This window comes from Pteropus alecto, unplaced genomic scaffold, assembly GCF_000325575.1.
Source record: "Pteropus alecto unplaced genomic scaffold, ASM32557v1 scaffold160, whole genome shotgun sequence".
NCBI lineage: Eukaryota > Metazoa > Chordata > Mammalia > Chiroptera > Pteropodidae > Pteropus > Pteropus alecto.
In genome coordinates, this window is record NW_006429864.1 from 4,418,172 (window position 1) to 4,442,471 (window position 24,300).

General features: G+C 34.9%; 1 protein-coding gene across 2 annotated transcripts in view; it reads left to right on the forward strand.

The window, feature by feature from the left end:
* Positions 1 to 6: 6 nt before the first annotated feature.
* The window catches only part of PPP3CC (protein phosphatase 3 catalytic subunit gamma), a 70,693-nt gene continuing 46,399 nt past the window's right edge, over positions 7 to 24,300 (forward strand). For both annotated transcript variants that reach the window (XM_006904382.2, XM_006904383.2), the window contains exon 1: positions 7 to 255. In XM_006904382.2, coding sequence (XP_006904444.1) covers positions 207 to 255 — 49 coding nt within the window. In that variant the 5' untranslated portion in view covers positions 7 to 206. The remainder of the gene's footprint in view (positions 256 to 24,300) is intronic.

Sequence of the window (24,300 nt, forward strand, 5' to 3'; positions counted from 1 at the left end):
CGCTCGCGACTCCGCGCCTCAGGAAGGATCGGCCAGTGGGCCGGCGTCCTGTCAGCGGGGTTCGAGGCTGGGCTACTGCGGCCGCTTCCTTCTCGCGCCTGGGCCGCCCTGAAGAGCCGAGTGGCCCGGGAAGCCGAGACCGCCGGGGACGCAGACGGAGGTGCACGCTGGCGGTCTCCAGGAGCTGGGAGGAGGCCGAGGGGATCATGTCCGGGAGGAACCTCCACCTCTCCACCACCGAACGCGTCATCAAAGGTGCCAAGCGGGCCTGTCGACCCGCGGGGAAGGGGCCCTCGGCCGGGTGACGGCTCGGGGACAGAGGGAGGGAACCGAAGAAGGGAGGCGGGAGGGTGGCAGGGGCACCAGGCTGAGCCCATCCCGGAGAAGGACCTGGAGGGGGTGTGGGAGCCGGGAGGGAGGGATCCCCACGGGGGCAGCCCCGCTGGGGCCCCAGGCGTTTTCTGTTGCACCTGGACCCGTAGCTAGCTGGACATGCAGGTGAAGTGGAGATTTCTCCTCCCACAACCCCAAAAGGGCCTAGATCCCTTTTTTTTTTTTTTTTTTAAGAAACGATTCCCCTTTTTTAGTCTCTTATCTGGGGAAGCCACGAAGGGTGATGTGGGGAGGGAGTTTAGTAGATTCTCCCAACTCAGATCCTTCTGCCACTCCCCTTCTTTAGGATCAGATCAGCTCGCCCTCCCCCTCCCCACCTCTTTAGGACACATACCACATACCTTTTGGCCCGCTTTCTCCAGATCATCACAAGTCACTGATGTAATTAAAAGAAACAATATGGTGAAACAAATACAAATAAAAAGCATTTTATTGTGTTTGAAAGGGATTTACAGATCTCTTGACATGATGTTGATGTTTTATTTTGCTTTTGGCCATAAAAACTTAGAGAACAATGTTTTCTGATTCAGATGTCCAACATAAACTAAAATGTTCCTTACTAATACTTGTAAGGTTTTACATTATAGTTGTTTCTGCCTTTAAACTAAGAATGCCGATTTAAACATAACCACCAATTTATGTGCTGCTTTTGTTCAGCCATAAGATTTAAGTACAACTCTTAGTTTTAACAATCGGTTTGAAAACACTGTAAGAAGGGAATATACCTAGACCAGCTGTGTTAGTGGCCTCTGGATAAAGGGGTTAGCTGTAAGTGGGGAAAACTATTAAAATACTTTTATTTTTTCATTTTGGTAATTAGAAGAACAAAGTAAACTTAGACTGGTGACAAGAATACATTTTTTTAAAGTGGAAAAGCCTATGGTATAGTCTATGAGGGAGCAGAATTTTAGTTTTTAACTAGGTTTTTTCCTACTGAAAACATCAAGCATAAATGTTGATTGTCTACATTACATAATTTTAGTGTGTAACTTAGTTTTTTCCCCTAAAAAGTCAGCATCATGTTGATCATAAATGTTCATTATCTACACTATATAATATTTAGTAAATGTAATGGGATTTTTGAAATTTATCTACTTAGCATTTATCCTTTATCATTAGAGATTTAAGTGACTTGTTCACATAACCAACACTTAGCTCTTTAACTGCTAAATTATTTTGCCCATTTTAATGTCAGTCTTTATAACATATAACCCATGAAGAGTATATAACCATCTCTTAAAATTCAGTATATACTGAATATAACCTTTTTTGATAAATCAAGGTCATCATTATGTACATTAATTTCTGTCCTCTGCTGTTAATATGGCCGGTGCATTCTGCTGTATAAGGGTGTTGGCAGCTTCTTCCTGTACTGAAATGACTCCTCACTGCTATACCAGTTTAGTGCTTTTGTCTGTTTTTAGTTTATCTCCTCCAGTACTATTCTCTATCTGTCAAAATATGCCCTTTAATCTACCACTTCTAAACTGAAGTAGGCAGGAAAACCAAATAAACCAGAATTGTGTTATCACGTCAAAATTAATGGGATCTGAGTGAAGCTTAGTGGCAGTCCTCAGACCTTCAAGAATCTCAAATTCTGAACGCCATTATAGCATGTAATTTCTACCATAACATGTAGAAGATATAAAGGAAATTTAAAATGACCCTTAAATATAGAATTGAAGTAAAATGTGGTAAAAATGCAGGTGCTGGCTTTGCTAGGCATGCTCACAGTTCAGTGAATACTCTCATGATCTATATGATTCAAATTTGTTTTTCAGCGAAATCATAAATTACTACATGTTGTATACTTTATAAGATTACTCTCAAATAAAGGAAATAGATGTTTTCAGGGCCTTAGAGTGTGTCAATTTATCTCGTATGTATAACTTTAGCATATGAACTTGACCACAGCAATTTTGGCTTCCTGTTGACCTATGTTGCTTTTTTCCTGGGTTGCCCAGAGTTCGAAATACCTTGAAGTTTGTTCTAAGAAAGTAAGGTGTCGTTGTATATATAGGTCCATTGTACTGGGCACTAAATCCTGATGTGATATTATCTTGTCTGGCCAGAGTTGTCTGCATTTATTCACAGCTGGAAATCTTTTTCTGAGATGAGACCACACCCCAGTTGTTTTTGGTTCTGTCATTTCCTGTTAACTTTAAAGTCTACTTAATTGTTTTGTTTGAGCAAATCTTAGAGAGTGGGTGGGTGGGAGTGATTTGTGTTCTGAGTGGCCTTTAAACAGCAACTTTCTTCAAATGAAGGACTAGACTGCTGGTCAGAAAACCGAGGTTTTACTGTTGCTTTTGGAGCTTACTTGTGACCTTGCCTGTCTTTTTTTTTTTTTTTTTAACCATACCTTTTTACTTCAATTCTCTTTTTTTTGCTTTGATAGTCTCATCTGCAAAATAGGGTTAATAATACTTTCTTTGTCAGGCTTCTGAGCCATGCAAATAACGGATGTGAAGAGCTGAAGACCAAGTAGTATTACGAAACAGGATAGTAGCTTGATAATAGATCACTTACTACGTAAGCAGTTAGTAGGGAAATTATTAACACTTGAAAAATATCAGTATTAGAATATATCTGAAACTATAAGTTAGGAAACTGTTCCGAGTCTGGAAAATACCTCTTCTTCAATATAAAGGATATCTGGGTGAATCCCATGGGTAACAACGTGCAATTCTGCTTAGTACTTCCCTGGCAGCTGGTTTCTTCTTTAGCAGTTGAAGGTGTTTATTTTGTTTAAACATATAAGTTTCTATGATTTCACTTATTCATTAAATATTGTGGAGAGCCATCTGCAATGTACACCAGTAGGCAGATGCTCATTTGTTTCTTTGTTTTAAAAGTAACATTTCTCTGAGCCTGTAGAACTGTCCATATGTGTTGGGGCATCACTACTGGTGTCTGGAGCAGAAAACTGGAAACTCAAATAATTGAACTCTGAAAATCTTTCAGCTCGATTTTTTTCCCAGTTTCCAAATTTCTTTTCCTGTTTGAAGAAATTTATTTTCTTTGACAGTGATTTTTACAAAAACCAGTTTATTCCTCTAGGCTGAATCTTTTCAGAAGCAAAGAGGAAATTCACTATGACTTACATGACAAATTTGGAGAATCTTTTGTCTAAGTTTGTTATTTGGTGGCCCAGTATGTTTAACAGAAAAGTCAGACTTCTTTTCAGTAAGATGCTGATACAATTCTCTCATTCTCTTGGAATTCAAATATATTGTATATTTACAGAATTGGTGGCTACTAGTTCTTTAACATTCTGGCACTGGGAATAATGTGGCTATGGCTTTCTTAAAAGGTTTTAAGAAGAGTAGTATGGAAAGAAATTATTATCACAAGTATAACCTGAACCCTATTTCAATTTCTGGTACCCATACCTCATTTATTTCCACAGCTCTTATCCCCTGTCCTCCTTTTTGATATATGAAAATAGATTTACCAAGGCCTTTTTTTTAAATGTTTTTATTTTCTTTTAAATATAAGCTTAACCCTGCTAATTATAAAGTTGGGAAGTCAGAAAGGAAAGAAAACAAAGGCCTCATATTCCTTTTCTTCAGAAACAACTGCGCTTAATACTTCTCGTGTATTTCTATGCGCTGGCATATTTTGAATTCGAAGGAAAATGGATCACATATATTTAAGCTTTTATTATGCAAATGTTTTGATATTATTTCATAAATATAATTTTACCTAAATTTTTTAATGATGATTTCAATCAACATGAAAATGGTTTGAAAGTGCTCATGTTCATATATTTTGGTCCTTTATATTTTCAGTCATTTGATATCGTACCAACCCAGAAGAAACATTTTCAAGTATAAATATTCAATGTGAACAAGTTATATGGGGCGTATCTGTTGAATCTATCAGTAGTATTTGTTTAAGTTATGCTTGGTTTACCATTGTAATTAAGCTGCCAAGCCATTTAAACATGGAAATCAATGCTATTTGAGATTCATACCTGAGTGGAAGTCTTAAACCTGGGAAAGGACATCTTAACTTAAACACTTAAATCTTTTTTGAGCAGGAATAAAGTGTCCTTTTATTACTTGTATGTTAATGGTTGTGATTGAAGGCTTATTTGTATCAGACATTTGCTAACAAAGCTTTCTTCCATAAAGTAACATTATCACATTTCATCGTAAAGTTAAAAAAATGTTTTTGGATCATTTGAGAGAAAAATGCTAAGGACTCATTACTTAAAGTGAATTCACGAATTAATTAAAAACCTTTTCCTAAGCTGTGTTTGGCAATAGAAATGTAATATCTTTCCACTGAAGTGACATTTTGGGAAAAAGCTAATTTTTAAACTATCTATGAGAGACAAACTTATTCAGCTAATTCAGGTATTTGTAGTCATTTGGGGGCTTTGCTGCTGCTTAACTGCTTAAAGACTAATGAAAATAAAGAGGTGTCTTTTAATAATTATCTTTTGGTGCAATCATTGGTAGAATGTAATACTTTTAAGGTTGTCATGTTAAATTTTAGCTGAATTTTAAATTGCAAAACTGAGGTCTAAAATCTCAACCCAGGATGTGGTTCCATAGTGCAGTGGTTAGCACGGCCGCTTTACACGCAGGAGGTCCTGGGTTCACACCCGAGTGGAGCCACGGTCCATGGTCTATGGCCATGTCACCCTAAACAAGCCTGATGTTTGATCTCGGAAGCTAAGCAAGTTCGGGCCTGGTTAGTACTTGGATAGAAGACCACCTAGGAAGACCAGGTGCTGTAGGCATAAATAATAATAATGAATAAAATAAAATCTCAACCCACTGTGATATCTGATTTAGTTATCTTTATAATCTGCCTCATTATTCAAATGTATGCAGAGAGAACTTTTAGTTCCCTATATCGAATTTTATTTTATTGGCAAACTAGATTTTTATCATGAAATCTTTTAGTTTCTTAAGTTTTTGCTTATTATTAGAAGTTCTAACTTGGTAAGTAGGATCTCTAGATTGGGTGACACAAAGATATAAGCTGGCCAAACTAATGTGTATCTTTGACGATCATTAGAGTTTTTGAATGCTAACAATTCGTGATGATTTTGTGCAGTGTCTGGACAATGTGAGCCCAAAAGACTGAAGTTCTATTCTAAATGATAAAAACACTGAGAGATCATCTAAAAATTCATTCAAGAATTAGCTGTGTAATCCTTGCTCAAAGTGTTTAACCTGAATCTGGTTATAGTAAACAATCAGACAAATCCAATTTCAGACAAATCCAATTTGTGAGACTCTCTACAAGACAACAGGTGTGAACTCTTCAAAAATGACAAAGTGATGAAAAATAGAAAAGGCAGGGGGGACTAGTCTAGATGAAAGAAGATGAAAGGGAAATGACAGTCAAGGATAGTGCCAAGTCTGTATTAGGAAAATCGAAAGCTATAGAGGACATTTTGGGGGCCACTGAAGAAATTTGAATACGGAGTATTTATTAGCTATATCAGTGTTAAACGTGGTAATATGGTATTGCTGTTATAAGGGAGGATGTTCTCTTTTTTAGGCACTATCTGATGAAGCATTCATAATGAAATGTCATGATGTCCGCTATTTGCTCTGAGATAGTTCAGAAAAAAGAATTACTTATTTGTCGAGAGAGATAACAAAAATGGCAAAATGTTCACCATGGTGAACATAGGTAAAGACAAAACTGGTGCACATTTTACTATTTTTTCACTCTTTCATAGGATTTCAGTTTTTCAAAATATGAAGTTGGGAGAGAGAAAAAAAAGTACAATTAAGAAATGCCTCAAAACAACTAGGCTGGGGAAAGGCTACCATCATATTTGAGGGTTCGGCAGTGTCTTCGTGAGGGAAAGCTAAAAAGAAGAAAATGGGTTTTAAAGTATAGCAGATGTGAAGTGGAAGCACCTTTTTTTTTTTTTTTTATAGGAGAAAGGTTTCAGCTACATGGTGGGGCTTGGGAAAACAAGAAGAAGGATGGAAAAACAAAGTATACTTGTCTAAGGAGTAGAGAGGATGGGTAAACTAGAAGTGTCAGAAAATCGAGAGGTAAAATGAAAAGAGGAGAAAGAGGGATGGCTGAAAACTGCTAGAGCAGCTGACAGGGACTCCACGAAGGGGACTGCAAGGTTATTATGATGGCTTGTGTTTTTTAAAAAACCTGAAGCCTAATCAGCTTATAAACATTGTGTAAAAATTATAGAAAATTCCAACATCATGCAAGTAGATATTGTAGAAAGTGAGACAGATTTGTTTTTGTCTTATTCGGAGAGATTGAAGTAAAAAAGGTGGTACAGGGATAAAGTAAATATTAAAAAGCAGTAATACGTGGAGGAGATAGAAAGGATTTTCTAAGTGTATTTCCCATCCCTGTTAATCACGCCACTTACCCAGTTAGTCACTGGCTCAGATGACAAGCCTGGGAGTCAGGCCAGGCTCTTTCCTGTTCGTCTCACTTCATATCCAGTTCTCCCTGACTCCATTCTATGGACTTTTAGTTTCTGCAAAACCTTCTACTTCTCCGTCTTACTTCTTGCTTATACTATTGCAGTAGCCTCTTGCTAGGGCTATTTAATCTAGTGTCCATACTGCCATCTTGATCTGTGGATAATGTGAAGAATCATTCTCGTACTTGAAATCCTTCATGAGCACTTTCTGCCCATAGGATAGTTCCCTTCATGCTAAACCTCTAACCCTGTACAATAGTCTCTCCTTGTCGTGGGGAAGATACATTCTAAAGACCCCCAGCGGATGCCTGAAACCATGGGTAGTACCGAACCCTGTATGTACTATGTTTTTTTCCTATACATACATATACACATACCTATGATAAAGGTTAATTTATAAATTAGACACAGTAAGAGATTAATAAGAATAATAAAATAGAAGAATTATAGTGATATACTGTAATAAAAGTTATGTGAACGTGGTCTCTCTCTCACCAGTAATCTGTAAGCATCCTTATTTGCAACAAATGACTTGATGTCACTTGTTTCAGGGGGGCCCTTGCTGAAGTCTTTGTATGGGTTCACTGCTTTCTGGTGCAACATGCTGCCGTCAGTTGGAACACATTTTCTGTTCATGTCTTCCACTACAAATTTAATACCTTTTCCATCTTAACTACGTGCTTATATGCACTGTGGCCATAATTTTGCAGCTTGAGATGCAATCACAAAACTAGCATGAACTTTTTATTCCTTCTTCACAATTTCATGAATAGAAGATTTGTTCTTACCGTAGATCTTTGTAACCTCAGAATACAACTTTTTTTCCTTTCCTTATTAGTTGGAGAACTTTTACCTTTTCACTTAAAGGAGGCACACTGTGGCTTCTCTTTGGTGTGTCTGAATTTCCAGCATCACTACTCTTGTGCTTTGGGGTCATTATTAAGTTAAATAAGGATTAAACACAGTGGATCTGGTAACCTAGTTGTCTACTAAGTGTCTAATGAGCAGGAAGTATCTACTATGTGGAGACACTGGACAAAGGGAGGATTCATATCCCTGGTAGGACCAAGCGGGATGTTGCAAGATTTCATCACGCTACTCAGAATGGTGCACAATTTAAAACTTAAGAATTGTTTATGTCTGGAATTTTTCATTTAATATTTTTAGACCATGGTTGACCTCGGGTAACTGAAACCAAGGAAAGTGAAACCGTGGATAAGAGGGGACTGCTATATTACTTTCTCTTCCTCATTTCACACCCTATTCCCAAACCTGTTTTACTGCTACTTGTATTTCCCTAGAATGCCATGTCGTTTTATATATGTGAATGGGCCCGTCGCATTACTTCTATGTAGAATCTTGCCCCCAGACTTGACTAGCCCCTATTTATTTATCTTTCAAGATTAGCTAAAAGGACTTTAAGAAGCCTTTTCTCCTTTACTAGAAGGCTGTATAGAGTAATGGTTTTAGAATATGGGCTTTGAAGGCAAACATATATCAGGATTCAAATTCTGCCTCTTTTAGAAGCTTTAGACCTTCAGCAACTCACTTAATCTTTTTTTTTAAACCTCAGTTTCTTTATCTGGAGAAGAGGTATAATAAAACCTGGCTTACAGTATCATCGTAAGGATTAAATAAACTCCACAAAACGCAGTGATAGGCATATAGTAAGTGCTCAATACATGCTAACCACTGTCATCATCAGTAGGGTTAGAAGTTGTCTTCTATTTGCTCCCATGAGTAATCTCATTACTTTACAGAGTTCTTTAAATATTTTTATGTTTTTTGTTTACACTAAATTGTTCTCTTCAAGGGCAAGAAGTGCGCTTTCTTAATACTGAACACAGTGCCTAGCATACAGGTGTTTAGTAAATGTTCAAGCGATAAGAAGCTTATTTTATGGAAGATAGTGTAGGAAAGAGTACAGGCTCTACTAATTACTAGCTGTGTGACTTTATTATTTATTTTCCTTGCTTCAGGTTTAAAATGGAAGATAACAGTACCTACTTCAGAATTTAAAGATTGCATTTCATATTGTGTGTAAAGTACTTAGCATGGTGTCCATACTGGGTGCTTAATAAATGTTAGCTGTTCTTTATTAAATGAGTTAAGCTTCAGCCTTGGTGAGATTTGACAGCAGATTTGTTTGACTTTAAGTGGCATGTGTGAAATGAAGGTTTAAAAGTATATTGTATTTTTATATTTTTCAACCTTACTCTCCTTAACTTTTGAAAGGATTTAAATCTTAGATGCTTAATAAGAAAAATGATGAAAATTTCCTTTTCTGTAGTGTAGATAGAATTTTGGAAATCATGTATTCATAAACAAATATTTGATGACTTCCTACTACAGCAACACGTTTCTGGTTATACTTAGAAGCTTAAATACTGTCTTGAAAAGTATTCAATATAGCATATAATAGCCTCCCAAAGTGTAACAGGAAATTAGAACTATGGCCTTCCTATGGAAATATCACTGGGAAGATCAGATAACTAAATTGTAGACTACATCTGGTATGAAATGTTTGCTCCCTCACTCCATAGATTGATAATCCTTTCAAGTTTAAACTTTGACTGCTGATCAGTGGTCTAAAGAGATAAGACTTAATTTGCGCGCGCGTGCACCTGGGGACATTTTATTCTTCTGACTTAAGGCTTTGTGGAAGTTTCAAAGTAAAATAGGATGGTTTTAATGAATGGTCAGAATAATAAAGTTGAGTTCATCCATGAAAGCAAATTGGTTATTTCTGCACTGTTTTATTGAAAACATATGATGTCACTGTAAAGTTATTGTTTCTGTCAGACTATCACTGATAGTGGTTATTACTTAATTGGTTCTAGGAGGGCCAGTTTCTAATATGTTGAAAATGAGTTCTGTAACTATCAAAGAACAGAGGAAATGATCTCAAAGCTGTATCACATCATTAAAATAAAATTACTTGTTCTAATAGCTTCTGAAAGGATATGAAAGGTACACATGACTTTCAGTAATAATGTATAATATAACCCCTTCAGCAGTGTTTAACTGGTTTATGATTGGAAAGGCAGGTGAGTAGATTAGGAAATAAGCCTGCAGAAGTAGGGCAGGCTTGCTGGCTTAAAATAGGAATGAAAGCAGGGTTATTTGCAGTGAACAGAGAGAGCTATTTAGGTAAATCCTGGTGTCCCATGAGGGTAAGGCCACACAGTAATCTAAAAATAATAGTTTACAGGCCAGTAACTTTTAAAGTTAATTTTTCACACTTACTGCAGAATTAATGTGGTCATCGCCAATGTGGCCTTCCTCTTTTATGCAAATCTGCATCAGATGTTAGGTATTTTTACCTGAAAATTTGTATCATTTGTGTAGTGGATGTATATTGTAGTGGTATATAGAATTAAATTTGACATGAAAAAGCTGCAGAATTTCTTCAGTGCACTTTAGAAACTTAGTTTCAAAAATTTATTAAATTTTTATTGTGATAATTATAGATTCACAAGATATTGCAAAAACATGTACAGGGAAGTCCTATATCCCTTCCCCTAGGTCTCTATTCTCCAGTGCAACATCCCACACCATCACAGTACTAGATCCAGACCAAGAAATTGATATTGGCAAAATCTGTAGAGCTTATTCAGATTTCACCAGTTATACATGGACTCATATATGTGTGTGTTTCTGTAGCTCTGCATTTTCACATGTGTAGCCTTGTGTAACTACCACCACAATCAAGATAACTAATTGTACCATTACCACAAGACTCTTTTGTTACTATTCCTTTGTAGCCACACCCATCCCCTTCCCTTACCAGAAACTTAGTTTTATAGTTTGGTTATTATTTCGAGTCATGGACAAACCTGGTTTGTTTAGGGAATTGCTTCTGAGTTGGAAGAATTGTAAAATAATTTTTATTTTAAAATACAGGTAATCTAATAACAATTGACTAATGGTAAACAGCTAGGTTAAAATGTGTTAGCAGTTTGGGAGCACTGAAAACTTTTTTAGATGAATATGTATATGTCGATTCTCAGCTCTGGTTACCAACCAGAATCACTTGTGGAGCTTAAAAAAAAAACAAAACAAAACATGGGTGTGTTGGCTCCATTCCAGATCAAGATGGAAAACAATGCTGAGTATAAGAATGCAAGTCGCAAAAAGATACACAGTATGATAACTGTTTATGTAAAGCATTTAAATTGCTAAGTTGTGTATAGATATATTTTATAACAAAATTATATACATGTAGGAAGGATATACAATTACTAATGACCTCTGGAGAGGATGGAATAGGATGGAGGCTGTCTTCATTTTAATTCTTAAAAAATATTTGAAACCTATATGGCACACTTAAATATTTTTAAAACTACATAGTAGGTACATGGATGGATGTTTGTAGTATTTATATTATTTCCTTACCATTTTATGTAAAATTACTTTTTGAAATAATTACATTAAAATATTCATACATACAGTATATTACATATGTGTCTGGAATTTCCTCTTTTCTCATTTTAGTATACTTTCTGTTTATTTTATTTTGACGCCCGGAGTGGAGTGCTACTGTAACAAATATCTAAAAATGTGATAGTAGCTTTGGAACGTCCAGGAGACTCAGCTTAAGTCTCAACCCTCTGATGCCCTTCCTTGATTTCTGTAGGGATCACCGATATCCCCTTTATAATCTTGCATACTTACAGTCTGAGCCATTCAATGAATTTCTTAACTGTTCTGTGTTGTTTCCATTATATCTTGTTTTACAAGAATTATTTTTTCTACTTAAATAGACCATAAAGTTCTTCAAGGTAGAGGCCATGTGTTAAAATTGTATAATCTACGTGTTACCTACACAGTGTGAACATGTAGTAGGTGGCAGATAAATATTGAATTATTTAACATGGAATATAATTATTTCCCTAGTATTTTTAAATTTTACTCAAAGAATCCTACCAGTTGTCTCCCATAGATTTAGAACTTCTGATTTTAACGAATACTACCATTATCCAGGATTCTAGGAAGGCTAGCTATAGAAATTTAGATCTATTCAGTTATCCAATGTCTTGTTTTTCAGTTAGTAACATACAATCTGTCAGCATTTAAAAGGATGACACTGGGTAATTAATTAGACTTGAATTGTAAAGCTCCCTAACTGGTGGTGTTGGAGATGAAGCTGAAATGTCAGTTTCATAAAGAAATAGGAGGAGTTGGTGATTGTACTCACAGTCTTTCCTAGCATTTATTATTAGGAAAAGAGAATGGTAGTTCTATTTGTGATCAGTGAATTTCTTCAAAGTTTGCTGCTTCTAAATTGAAGTGAGGTCAGCAACAGTAAGTGGAATGATAACAGAATAAAATGCTTCATTACTATGAAGAACAGTACAGTTTCAACATGTGGGATTGTATGTTTCACATATTGCAGTTGACACCAGGAAGGTAAATTTAGTGATTTATTATTTTTTTAAATCTGTTATCTTTTAAGATAGAGCTACAAGTTTCTTGCCATTCTCTTACGCAAACCAAGTGTAAAGTATTTATTACAAACAGTGTTTGAAGTCCTGAAGTTTTTTGATGAATTTTTTGCATGTCTGTGTGAGAATTAGAGTGGGTTCAAGATAACCACTAATAATCACTTCACTGTCCTCACTCTGTTATGTGTTTTGTGTGTAGGGGGAAGGGTGTGGGTATAAGAGATACTTATAGCTAGTTTTATCTAGAATTGTGTGAAATCAATCAATGAGAGTATATCTTGCATGTGAGTGTTATTTGTTCTGTGTGATGCCTGTATAGTTCTCATTTGGACTTAAACTTTAGTGGCCTCTCTGAGAGATAGTTTTTGTTCTAACCCATGATTATTACTTTGATTTATGTGTTAAGAAGAAGTATTAGAGATTATTTGGTAAAGCAGTATAGCAAAAAAGGATAAGAGCTTAGTCCTTGGAATCAGCTTACCTGGGATCAAGCTTCAGCTCCTCCATACTTGTTGTGCGATGTTAGAGAAATTTTCTAGCTTCCTTAAATGTTGGTTTCCATATCTGTCAAATGGGATCATAATACTTCATAGAGTGTTCTTAGGTTAAGTGAGAGAATGTATGTAAAGACTTTAGCATAATGCCATTATGTAGTTAGCATACAACCAGTAAACATTATGATCACTATTATTATTGCAACTGCAGTTAAGAAAATTGAAACTTAAAATATATTGAAAAGCATTTCGTGGATATCGTAGTTTTGACAATTTAGCAGAACATAAATAATTTAGTATCAGAGATTTTAATTAATTTGTATTAGCTAAGTGAATGTATTAATAAAAAGAATAACACATCATTACCAAGTAGGGTTTATCTCAGGAATGAAAGGTTGGTTTAAGATTTGAAAATCAATGTAATCCACCATATTAACAAAATAAAGTAGAAAACGCAATGCATATGATTACTCCAATAAATTCAGAAAAAGCATTTGATAAAAATTCAACACCTCATTTATGATTTAAGCAAACAGATCTCTCAGAAAACTAGGAATGGGGGGAACTTTCTCAGCTGGCAATCAACTGTGAAAAGCCTACAGCTAATATCATACTTAATGATAAAATATTGAATGCTTTTCCCCTAATATTAGGAATAAGGCAAGGATGACTTTTCTTGCCACTTCTCTTCAGCATTGTAAATAGTAGTCCTAGTAGCTATTGTAACTAGTAGCCATTGAAATAAGGCAAGAAATGGAACTAAAAGGCATACAGATGGGAAGGGAGGAAGTAAAACTGTCTTTATTTGAAAATTGCGAGATCGTTTAGAAAATCCTAAGGAATCTATAAGATAAACATGAGTAATTGAATGTAACAAGATCAAAGGATACCAAGTAAATATACAAAAATCAATTGTGTTTTTATATACTATTAGCAAACAATTGGGAAATTAAATTTTTAAAAATTTCACTTACAATATTATCAAAAAAACCAAAATACTTAGGAATAAATTTAACAAATATGTGTAAAATCTCTTCACTGAAAAAACCACAGGACATTGCTGAGAGAAATGTATAAATATAGAGAAAGTTATAGCATGTTTACAGATCACGCAATACAATATTGTCAAGATGTCAATTCTCCAAATAGATTTATAGATACAATACATTCTCCATCAAAATCCCAATAGAATTTTTCAATAGAAATTGGTAAGCTGATTCTAAAATTTAAATGGAAATGAAAAAGGTTGAGAATAAGCAAACCGATTTTAAGAAAGAAGAACAAATTTGAAGGACTCACACTATCTGATTTCAAGACTTACTATAAAGCTACAATAAAAATAAAATAAAATAAATTTTAAAAAGCTACAATAGTCAAGATAGTGTGGGACTGGCGAAAGGATAGACAAATAGAAATAGAGTCCAGAAGTAGACCCACAGATAAATGGTCAAATGATTTTTGACAAAGCAACTCAGCAGTAGAAAAATAAACTTTACAGCAAATGGTGTTGGAACAACTAGATATCCATGTGGAAAAAAAATGAAATCTGCACTTACCCTACACAAAAATCAATTGATGATGGATCATAGAACTAAATGTAAAAGCTAAAATGGTTACCATCTTTATAAACTTGTAAAAGAAAACACAGGAGAAATCTGTGTGACCTTTGGTTAGACAGTTTCCTTAAGTCACAAAAAGTATGCACCATGAAAACTGGCAGTTGTACTTGATCAAATTAAAATCTATTGTTCTTCTAAATACATTTTGTTAGAAAATGAAAAGACTAGCCACAGACTGAGAGGAAATATATATGTCTTACAGAGAACTGGTATAAAGAATATATAAAGAACTAATAAGACAACAACCAACAGAATTAAAAGATGAACAAAAAATTTGAACAGGCAAGTCACAAATGAAGATATACAAATGGCCAAAAGCATACAAGAAGATATTCAATGTCATTACCAATTGGGGAAATGCAAATTAAAACCAAAATGAAATCCCACTACTCAACCATAGAATGGCTGAAATGAAAAAGCCTATTACCAAGTTTTGACAAGGATGTGGAGTGACTGCAACTCTCATACACTGGTGGTGGGACTGTAAAGTTGTAAACTACTTGGGAAAATTATTTGGCAGTCTCTTAATATGTTAATTATATACCTCCCATACTACCTTGGCATTCCAGCCCTAGGTATTTACCCAAGAGAAATGAAAACATAGAATTTATACAAAATATTTATAGCAGCATTAGTCATATAGCCAAAACCAGGAAATATTCAACAGATAAATGGATAACCATAATATGGTGTACCCTCACAGTGGAGTACTACTCAGCAATAAAAAAAAATAAAAGCTGCCGATAAATGCAACAGCACAGATGAACTGTCCTTAGTGAAAAAAGCCAGACACAAAAAACTATATATAGTTCCATATATATAAAACTAGGAAGTGTAAATTTATTTGTATTGACAGTGGTTGCCTGGTGCTGGGGTTAGAAGAGAAGATATTTGGTGAGTAATGGAAGTTTTCTGTATCTTGATTGTGGTGGTGTTTTGACAAATATATATATGTCTCCAAACTTATCAGATTGTATACTTTAGTGGATATGGTTTATTGTACCTTAGTAAACCTCAGTAAAACTTATTTTTAAAAAAGTTATGGAAGCTATACTGTAAAATTAATACACAGTTTAGTGCAAATGACTTACATTGGCAAAAATGAGATTGCAGGTTGATAGGCTACTGCCCAATTGAATTGAAAGCCTGAAAGAAGGAAATAAATGGAGACTCCCTGTGAAGTAGGGATTAGTAGTTTGCTTTAGAAGGATAATGAAATACTGCATGTAATTGAAATATGCCTCCTTTTAAAAGTATGCTTTAGGGAAAAAAAAATATTTGCTCTCAATGGCTAGATTTAATATGTGGTTGTAATTTTAGTCATCTTTTATACTTAAAGAACTGCTCATACAGACAAAAAGAAAAAGGAACAAAGGATATGATGTTTATAGATAATTTACAAATGGATAAATTCAAATGGCCAATAACCATATAAGCTCATACAAGTATGAACAAAGATATTTTTACCACATGATTCATAAAATAATGCAAACAAATAAAAAAGAATAATCAGTGTTTAATAATAGCAGATTAGTTAGATATATTATCTCCATGATGCAGATTCTGAAAATTAAATTGTAGAATATTTGTCGGTGAGAAATTTTTAGTAGTTTAATATGAAGTTCAAAAGACAGATTATGAGGTTGTCTAGTATAAGTGATTATAAAATAATATATTTAAATATTAAAAATATTAAGGTACACACCAAAATTTTAACAGTGATTATCTTTGGCTGATGGCATTCTAAAAAATTTGTTTTTGTTTTTTGGTAGTTATTTTGTGTGTGCTGTTTAGTTTTTTAAAAATTATTTTGCATTGAGTATAGAGTATCTTTGATTTAGAGCTATTTTTATAGAAAGAAAGAGTAGTTTGAAAATTATCACAAGGTGGATAATTGATACTACATGGGTATTCATTATGCTGTTCTTTGTTTTTTCATAAATTCTATGAGAATTTCAAAAAAGTTTTAAAATAGCCTTAAACCTTTGCTTTATTTACAGCATGGTATAAGCCATATTTATCAAGCTTAGCTTCATTTATGAGGTTATTTAATGACAGGTTAAAGGCCTTTAAATTTGATTTTAATAAACACATAGTGTAATAGAAATTGGTTCACATTAGATAGAAAGCTAATTATCACCTCTAACTGCTGGCTGATTTAGACTTAATTATCTAACAAGAAGAGATTTTGAATTTTGACACAAAGATCTGTTGATGATGTACTGATGATTTTTTTAATAGTCTGTAACCTTTCCAACAGGGGGTGTTTTTTCCTCTCTGCTGACATCCAGCAGTACCCTGATTTTTGAGTGAGTTAACAGCTGGATTGGATGTGGGTAGTATGTATTACTGTTGAGTGAATTTCTGTTGATTATAATAGAGTTATATACATTTCTAAATTCTAATTTTATTTATTTGAATAGGTAATACAATAACATGGCATAACATTTTAAAAGATATGTAGCTGAAGGGCGTCTTCTTATCCCTAACTCTAGGCTGTCAGGTCCCTGCCATGGGGATGGTAAAGCCCACTACCAGAGACCACGAGGAACACATCAATAGTCAAAGATAAGTTGTAGTCATTTAGCTTGCTGCAGCATGGAATAACACACCAGAATAACTGTGGGACATCTCAGAAGAGGGAGTTAGAAAAGAGGATATATAGGGTCTTAAGAGCTGGCGTTAGTCATAGAGTGATTTTAGAATGGAAATTGCTCTGGGCAGGGATGGGCTAGAATATGTAATTTAGTTGAGTTACTGGAATAGTCAATGGTTTTATCTTCAGAACACATGAGTCCTTGAGGAGTTACTACTGTCAGTCAGTGTACCTATGGTATTGGAACATAATGAGCTGGTGTTAAAAAGGTTTGAGCTCTGTAATGCACGTGTGGTTTGGTTTGGTTCAGTTATCTATTTCACAAGTCATAGTGTTTTTCTGAGTGTTTGTGAGCAATTTGTAGTTTCTGTTTCAATTCTCAGTCTCTGCTTCTGATCATTTGTTAACTAAGTTGGAGGAATTACCATTTAGGGGAAGTGATCTGAACCATTATTAGACAGGTTGTGAATGTTTCTCAAGCTTTTAATGGTAGTAATTTTGACCTCCATAAGGACCAGCCCATTTTGTTCTTTTTCTTAAATGATCATTTATTGAATTATCTGACATGATAGTGGCAGACTACAACATTTAAGACCTGGGGATCTCACACACAACATCTGCCACAGACAAAACCTCAAACAAGAATTATTATTAAAGTTTGAAATAATACCCCATGTATCCCATGTCTTTTTGGACCTTCTTTTGGTAACCAAGTCATTTTTTCCCTTTTAATTTAGATATGGATTATTCACCTTTGCCAGTGTCTGAAAAATTAGTCCTGTGTTTGGTGATTGTTAAGGATAAAGGTCTTGATAATACTAAGAATGAAGGACAGGGTATTTATTTATAGTCTAGAATCTTGAACCAGCAGATAGAAAGAAGAGCCAAGAGCATAAAGGACAAAATCATGCAAAGTGCATGATAATCAGTGGCTTCTGGCATCTGGGAGGATGTGTTCTGATCTTGGATGTAAACAGTCTGTTCACATTGTCTTCTGCTTTTGGACCAAAACGGTACTGGAAATCCTGGCTCAGCCACAGTGTTTGTCCATAGCAATGATGTCAACAATACACATGATTAATTCTCTGTAGTATCAATAGTTAGGAGTGCGTGGTACGTACCTTTATAGAAGTTCTTTTGATATGTCTCCACAAGGCTCAATTTCTGATCTTTAGATTATAGCTGGGAATTTTAGGGTGAATATAAGGAAAAATCAGAAACCACTTGTGGATGTAGAGACTATAGGCTTTAGTTAATTTGTTATATTAACCAACCTTATCAGAGTAGAAGAGATGCAATCTTCTATTAAAGTAAAGTACATAATCAGTTTTATAAGTCACTGATTTTTCCGAAGGTAAGAACATCTTATGAACAGAGAGGACATTTACAAATCTCCAGTCCTTTGATTTATCCTATGAAATGTATTATGAATTTCACAAATCCAAGCTTATTTAAACGTAGAGATAACCTTTTTGTAAATAGCTATCGTGTTCATCTTTGTATATAAACGTATGTTTCCTTTAACCTGAAAGATGCACAAACATTGAAGCATATTTACTTTTAACACATTTTACTTACACATGATTAACTTAGGAAGGCAGAACTTTTCTTTTTATGTTTTAAGGTTTTTTTTTAACCCAATTTTAATAAAGCAAAGAGCTCTCACAATATTTTTGAGTTAATTAAAAGTCAGAGAATGCCAAACAAAACAAATAGTTTCTATAATCCTTTAAAAACATTTTTTTAATAAGGGTAGGGACCAAATCTTTGTGTTACATGATGGTCATTTAGTATGAACCCAAAGATATTGTAGGTGTGAGAAATATCTTAATAGTTTTATCATTCTGAATTTGGAGGACAAAAGCAAGAGAATTGTCAAGTGACTGACAAGACATGTCATGACTATCCAAAGGTAAGAAATAATTACAGGCAGTATCTTTAAAAACATAGCGACAAGTGGCAGTGATTGTTAGGAATGTTAACTTTTTTCCAAATGAAAAGAATGTAAAAAAAAGATTTTTGAGTATGTCAAAAAGCACAGAGAGTTAACAGAATACTTCACTGGTTTAGGAAAGGTCTTATCTGAATAAGAATTATTTTGCTGTTTTTAACAGAAAATAAAATTTTAGTTTTACTCCGTTTATTATTCTTGAAAGAATTTGCATTAAAAGGAGCTATAAAAGCCTTTATCCCTTATGATCAACCTCTCACATTTGGCCACTTTTGTAAAAAATTTTACATAGTTTATTTCTCCCTTCACATTCATTTTTTGTAGTTATTACAAACCCAGACAAATAAAGTGTAGATACTCACTATATTATTTCACATCTTGGCACAAGCAGAAAAATTTCCCCCAGCTTTATTGAGATATAATTGACACATAACATTGTGTAAGTTTAAGGTGTCCAGTACGTTGATTTGACACACATATATTGCAAAATGATTACCACCATAGCACTAGCTAACAACATATTAACACAGACATTTCTTAAGATGGAATTATTCTCTTTGGTCCTAGATAAGCAAAAACACATGTACATTCACATTCTCCTGTGTTCACACACATCTGAAGGAATAGAAATCTCTCAAAATCAGTACAATGGAAAGACATCATTACAGTTAAAGGTTGAGTGAGAGAGAAATTCTGAGGGTGTTAGAAATTCCCGCCACCTGAGCAATCTTCTAACTTCCAGGGAGTCACACACTTAAGTATTAACTAATCTCTCATTTCTTTTTAAGATTATGCCAATAAGCCTTTTCCAAGTTTTGCATTTCTTAGGCACATCAAAATGTGGATAGTCAATAGAGATCAGGGAGGCCTACACAAGCCTGAGTTCTGTAAATGCTCTTTTTATCCTGGGGTTTGGGGAATCTTTTAGGGAGTCAGTTTTAGAATTTGAATTGTATTTGGAAGCTCTCTCATATTAAAGAGTGCAGATATTCAGATATTCAGATATTCAGAATTGTTTCCTTTTTTGCTTTAAGATGCCTCTCAAATAAACAATCTTGTTCATGTTAAAAGTTCCCCAAGAGGTCGTTTGTAATCCAAACTTTATTGGTGAAATGATGCCATTTGTTGAGCTATAATCTGGAAATGTGAAGGAAGCAGATAGTGGTGGTACAGAGAAGACACAGATTCATACTGAGAAAACTCCATGTGACCTGCAGCAGTTGGTAAAGATGACGCTTTTGCAATCAAGTGTCTCCAGAAGACATGGAGTGACACCAGAGATCACCTGTCATCAATTGAGGAACAATCAGAACCTCAGCTCCAGGCAGACAGAATAAAGCAAAACACTTCCCAGGATTATAAAGACTAAGGAAAGTCCTTAAGAAGGTTTAGAAAAAGCGACTGAGTGCAAAGTTTGCCTTAAATTTGCCTGAACTTGTCAGTCTTTGGGGCTGGCTGGAAGGGAGTTGTTGGGCCATGCCTGTGGACTTCCTCTTGTAGATGAATGACACTTGAGATACTGAACAAGCAGAGATGATAGGAATGCTGTTAATTAGGTAGAAGCCAAATTTCACTCACAAGCAGTACAATCTGATAAGACTTAAAGTCAGAGGACCCAAATATCACCTTGACCCCGAAGTGCTCAATAAAATTATTGAAGCTCAGATACCTCACTGTCAGGCAGAGTGGCCTTGAGCAGCTAGAAATCAAGTGATCTCATATGTGCACATTATTACAAAGTCATGGGTCTCCCCAGAAACAAGATCAGCAGAATTTTAATGGAAGTGCCAGTTGTTAAATTGTAGGACACCCCAAAACCACCTACCAAAGACCATTAAGGATTTATTTGTAGTAAAAAAAAAAAAAAAAAAGTTTATTTAACTTGCTGCAAAAAGCAAGAGACATAGAGTACTTGGGGATCTTCTCAAAAGGGCAGGCAGTTCGGATAGGCATCATTGGGTGCTGCTGCCAGATTAGGGACTTCGATTTTAGGGTGGAAGTTTATAATCTGGGCAAGGATTAGTTAGAATTTGTAAACTAGATGAGTTGCTAGAACTCATGAAATTTTAGTGTTAGACCAGATCTAGTATTTGTGTAGAGTTAATGTTAAATTAGTTTGCCTGAGGTCTTGGAACATAAGGGTCTGAAGGATCTGATGTTAGAGTTTGAGTTTAGTCTGATGCATGTTGTGGTTTGGTTTGGTTCAGTTTATCTGTTTTATGAGTCATAGTACAGTAAAGGTTATGGCTTCCGTTTCGATTCTGAGAGGCAGCTAGTGTTAGTTTCTTGTGTATATAAAAATGTATTTGTAATTGTCAAAAGGACTTAGGAAAATATTTGACTTTTAAGAATTCTGTATTAGTTTTATATTGCTGTGTAACAAATTATCACAAACTTAGTGTCTTAACACCATTTTTTAGCTCACAGTTCTGTGGGTCAGAGTCCAATTGTGGTGTGGATTTCTCTGCTCAGGGCCTCAAAGGTGAAAATCAAAGTGCCCTCTTGGCTGAGTTTTCATGTGGAGGGTCTGGGGGAAGAATCTGCCTTTAAACTTTTTCCCCGTTGTTGGCAGTTTCTTGTGGTAGTAGGAATGAAGTCCCTGTATTTCTGCTGGCGGGCATTCAGGGACTGGATGCATTCCTTGCTAGGTGGCCCCTTCTGCCTTCAAGCCAACAATGGAGAATTTGCACATGGAATCTCTCTTATGTTTCAAATCTCTGAACACCTCTTACATATCTGATCTCTAGATCCAGATTAAAGGTTTTGTGTCAGACCCACCTGGATAATCTCCTTATTTAAGGTCAACTAATTGGGGACCTTAATTATGTTTGCAGACTTCCTTCACAGCAGTGCCTAGATTATTGTTTGATGGAATAACTGGGAGAAGGTGTGTGTGTACCTTGGACCAGGAATCTTAGGGGGTCTTCCTGTCTACCATCTTTCTAATGTTTTGAAGCATAAGCCACAGTTTCCTCCATGTTGTCTTAGTAACTCTTGGTTGTTTATAAGTGTAACTTAAATTTGAGGTTGAATTTTTTAATATTATGATGAGTCAGTTTGGGGTACAGCTCTGCTGATCTGAGATAAGTCTTACCTGTTTGTATATAAAACTGATTAACATAGGAAAAGTTATTGCCAATGGGATTACCTTTTCTTTGCCCTTGGCTTCTGTTACTTTTCTTTTATAAGGTTTATAAAACTGAAAAAATTGGAATGTAGGGCAAAGCAGATATAAAAAAAAACAAAACCATTTGTCATCCAAATACTCGCTTGTATTTTCATTATTTTCTTCCAGTTCACTTAAAAGAATATCATTATGGTCAAGTAGTTTATGAAATAGTTATACTGACTTCTTAAAAGAATATTATGATCATGTCATATATCAAATAGTTATACTGACTTCTTAAATATATATATTTAATTATAAAAGTAATATAGGGTCATTAGAGAAAGTTAAAAAATGGGAAAGTGGGAAGAATAAAATAATTTCGAATTGTGTTACCTAGAACTAATACTTGAGTATATTTCCTTACTGCCTTTTCTAAAGCATTACTTAGTCACAGTTTAGATCATATTGTGCAGATTTATTTTTGAATAAACACTGGAACACTTGTAGTTTTTAAATAAGTGTCATTTGACATATTACTTACCACTTAGTAGTTTTCTTGTACCCTAACCTTTAAAAATGACTTCATTGATTCTATATGAATTTGTTTTAGATTATACATGTGCCTCTTATTTTTTAAATTTTACATATGTATGTATGATATATATCTGATCTCTAGATCCAGATTAAAGGTTTTGCGTCAGACCCACACAATTATCAATATTTAATAAAATAGTAAAAATCTCTATTGTCTTTCCAAATTGACTAATTCTCTGAAGGTCCCTGACAGCTGAATTTTCACTGTACCTTGTATATTATCATTAATGGACCAAAGACATCAGCATTTCCACTGGCTCTTCTTTGCTTTTGCTCCTTGAGATAAGATACCTGTGGTTCTGGCATCCTTATGGAGGACAGCAGCTCAGGAGAAGAAAATGCTCCGAATAGTGGTCTTAAAAGAAACTAGAGAGTAAAACGGAGCACCATGTGCCTCCTCCCACCTCTTCTCCTGGCTCCTTATACTGACTGTAATGCCAAAATGTCTCATGTGAAGATGCAGACTGATACGGGACCTCAGCGCTGCAGTTCCCTGCTAAAACACTGATAGACTGGGCTGTCTAGCTCTGTGAATTTTTAAAGCATACAGAAAATCATTATTCGAGTTATTTGGTCCTGAAACTGGTCTGTTTTATTACTTACAGTACTTCTGCTTTTGAGGAGAGAGGGAAGGTAAAGACAAAATTTTGTTTTGTATTTTTTCTTACATAGTGTCCAAAATGTGATTTGGATGTGGTTGTCAACCATGGCAAGAGAGATTCTCATTTACCAGTGGGGTGAAAAAAAATAATTCTAGAAACATTTTATAGGATTGAGGAGGAACTGAAATAGCTAGACTTAAGTATTTTGCATTAAAAATTTTTTTTTTAATTATTGAAGTGTAATATACAAAAGTGCACGGATCCTAAGTGTACAGCTTAATGAACATACTTGTGTAACCAGCATCCAAATCAAGAAATAGAACATTACCTAAAGTAAGTGTTGCAGTAATTTTCTTTCCAGAAGGCTCTGTCGGTGGTAAATTTTCTAGTCTCCTTGATTCTGTGACGATCTTTCTATGACCTTCACACATTGTACAGATTATTTGATTATGTCCAAAATTTTTAAATCACAACCTTTTCTCCTTAGAATTCTATGCATATTATACCAGCGATGTTAGAAATTTAATATTCCAGAAAACAAAACTACAGACCATTGTAATTTAAGTTTTTTCCCCACAGATAGTTTACAAGCCCTGTACTCTAGATCCTCTTTTTTTTTTTTCATCAGAAATTCCAAACTCCTTGTATCCATGAGGCCACAGCAGATACCAGGGGTAAGGATATGAAGACCAGTAACTATGATTATGTGATGGCTGGTGAACAAGGGTGCTGATTATTTGAGACTAGTTTTGTCTTAGAATTCCTTTTAACCATTTTTCTATTTCACAGTAACATCATTTTTTATGTGCACAGGAGTTTCCTGGGGCACCTGTTAACAATGCAAATGCCTGTGCAGGATCCCCAAAAGTTCTGATTCCACAGATCTGGGGCCCAAGAATCTACATTTTAAACAAATATCTCATTTGATTCTAAAGAACGTTGTTCCTGGATAGGTTGTTTAAGTCAGGATACTTGAGAGTAAAGGGAGGCGCTATTAATAATTACATCAGGATAAAATAAACAAACTGGAAATATCCTAGTAAACATACACAGACATATATCTGGGGCATA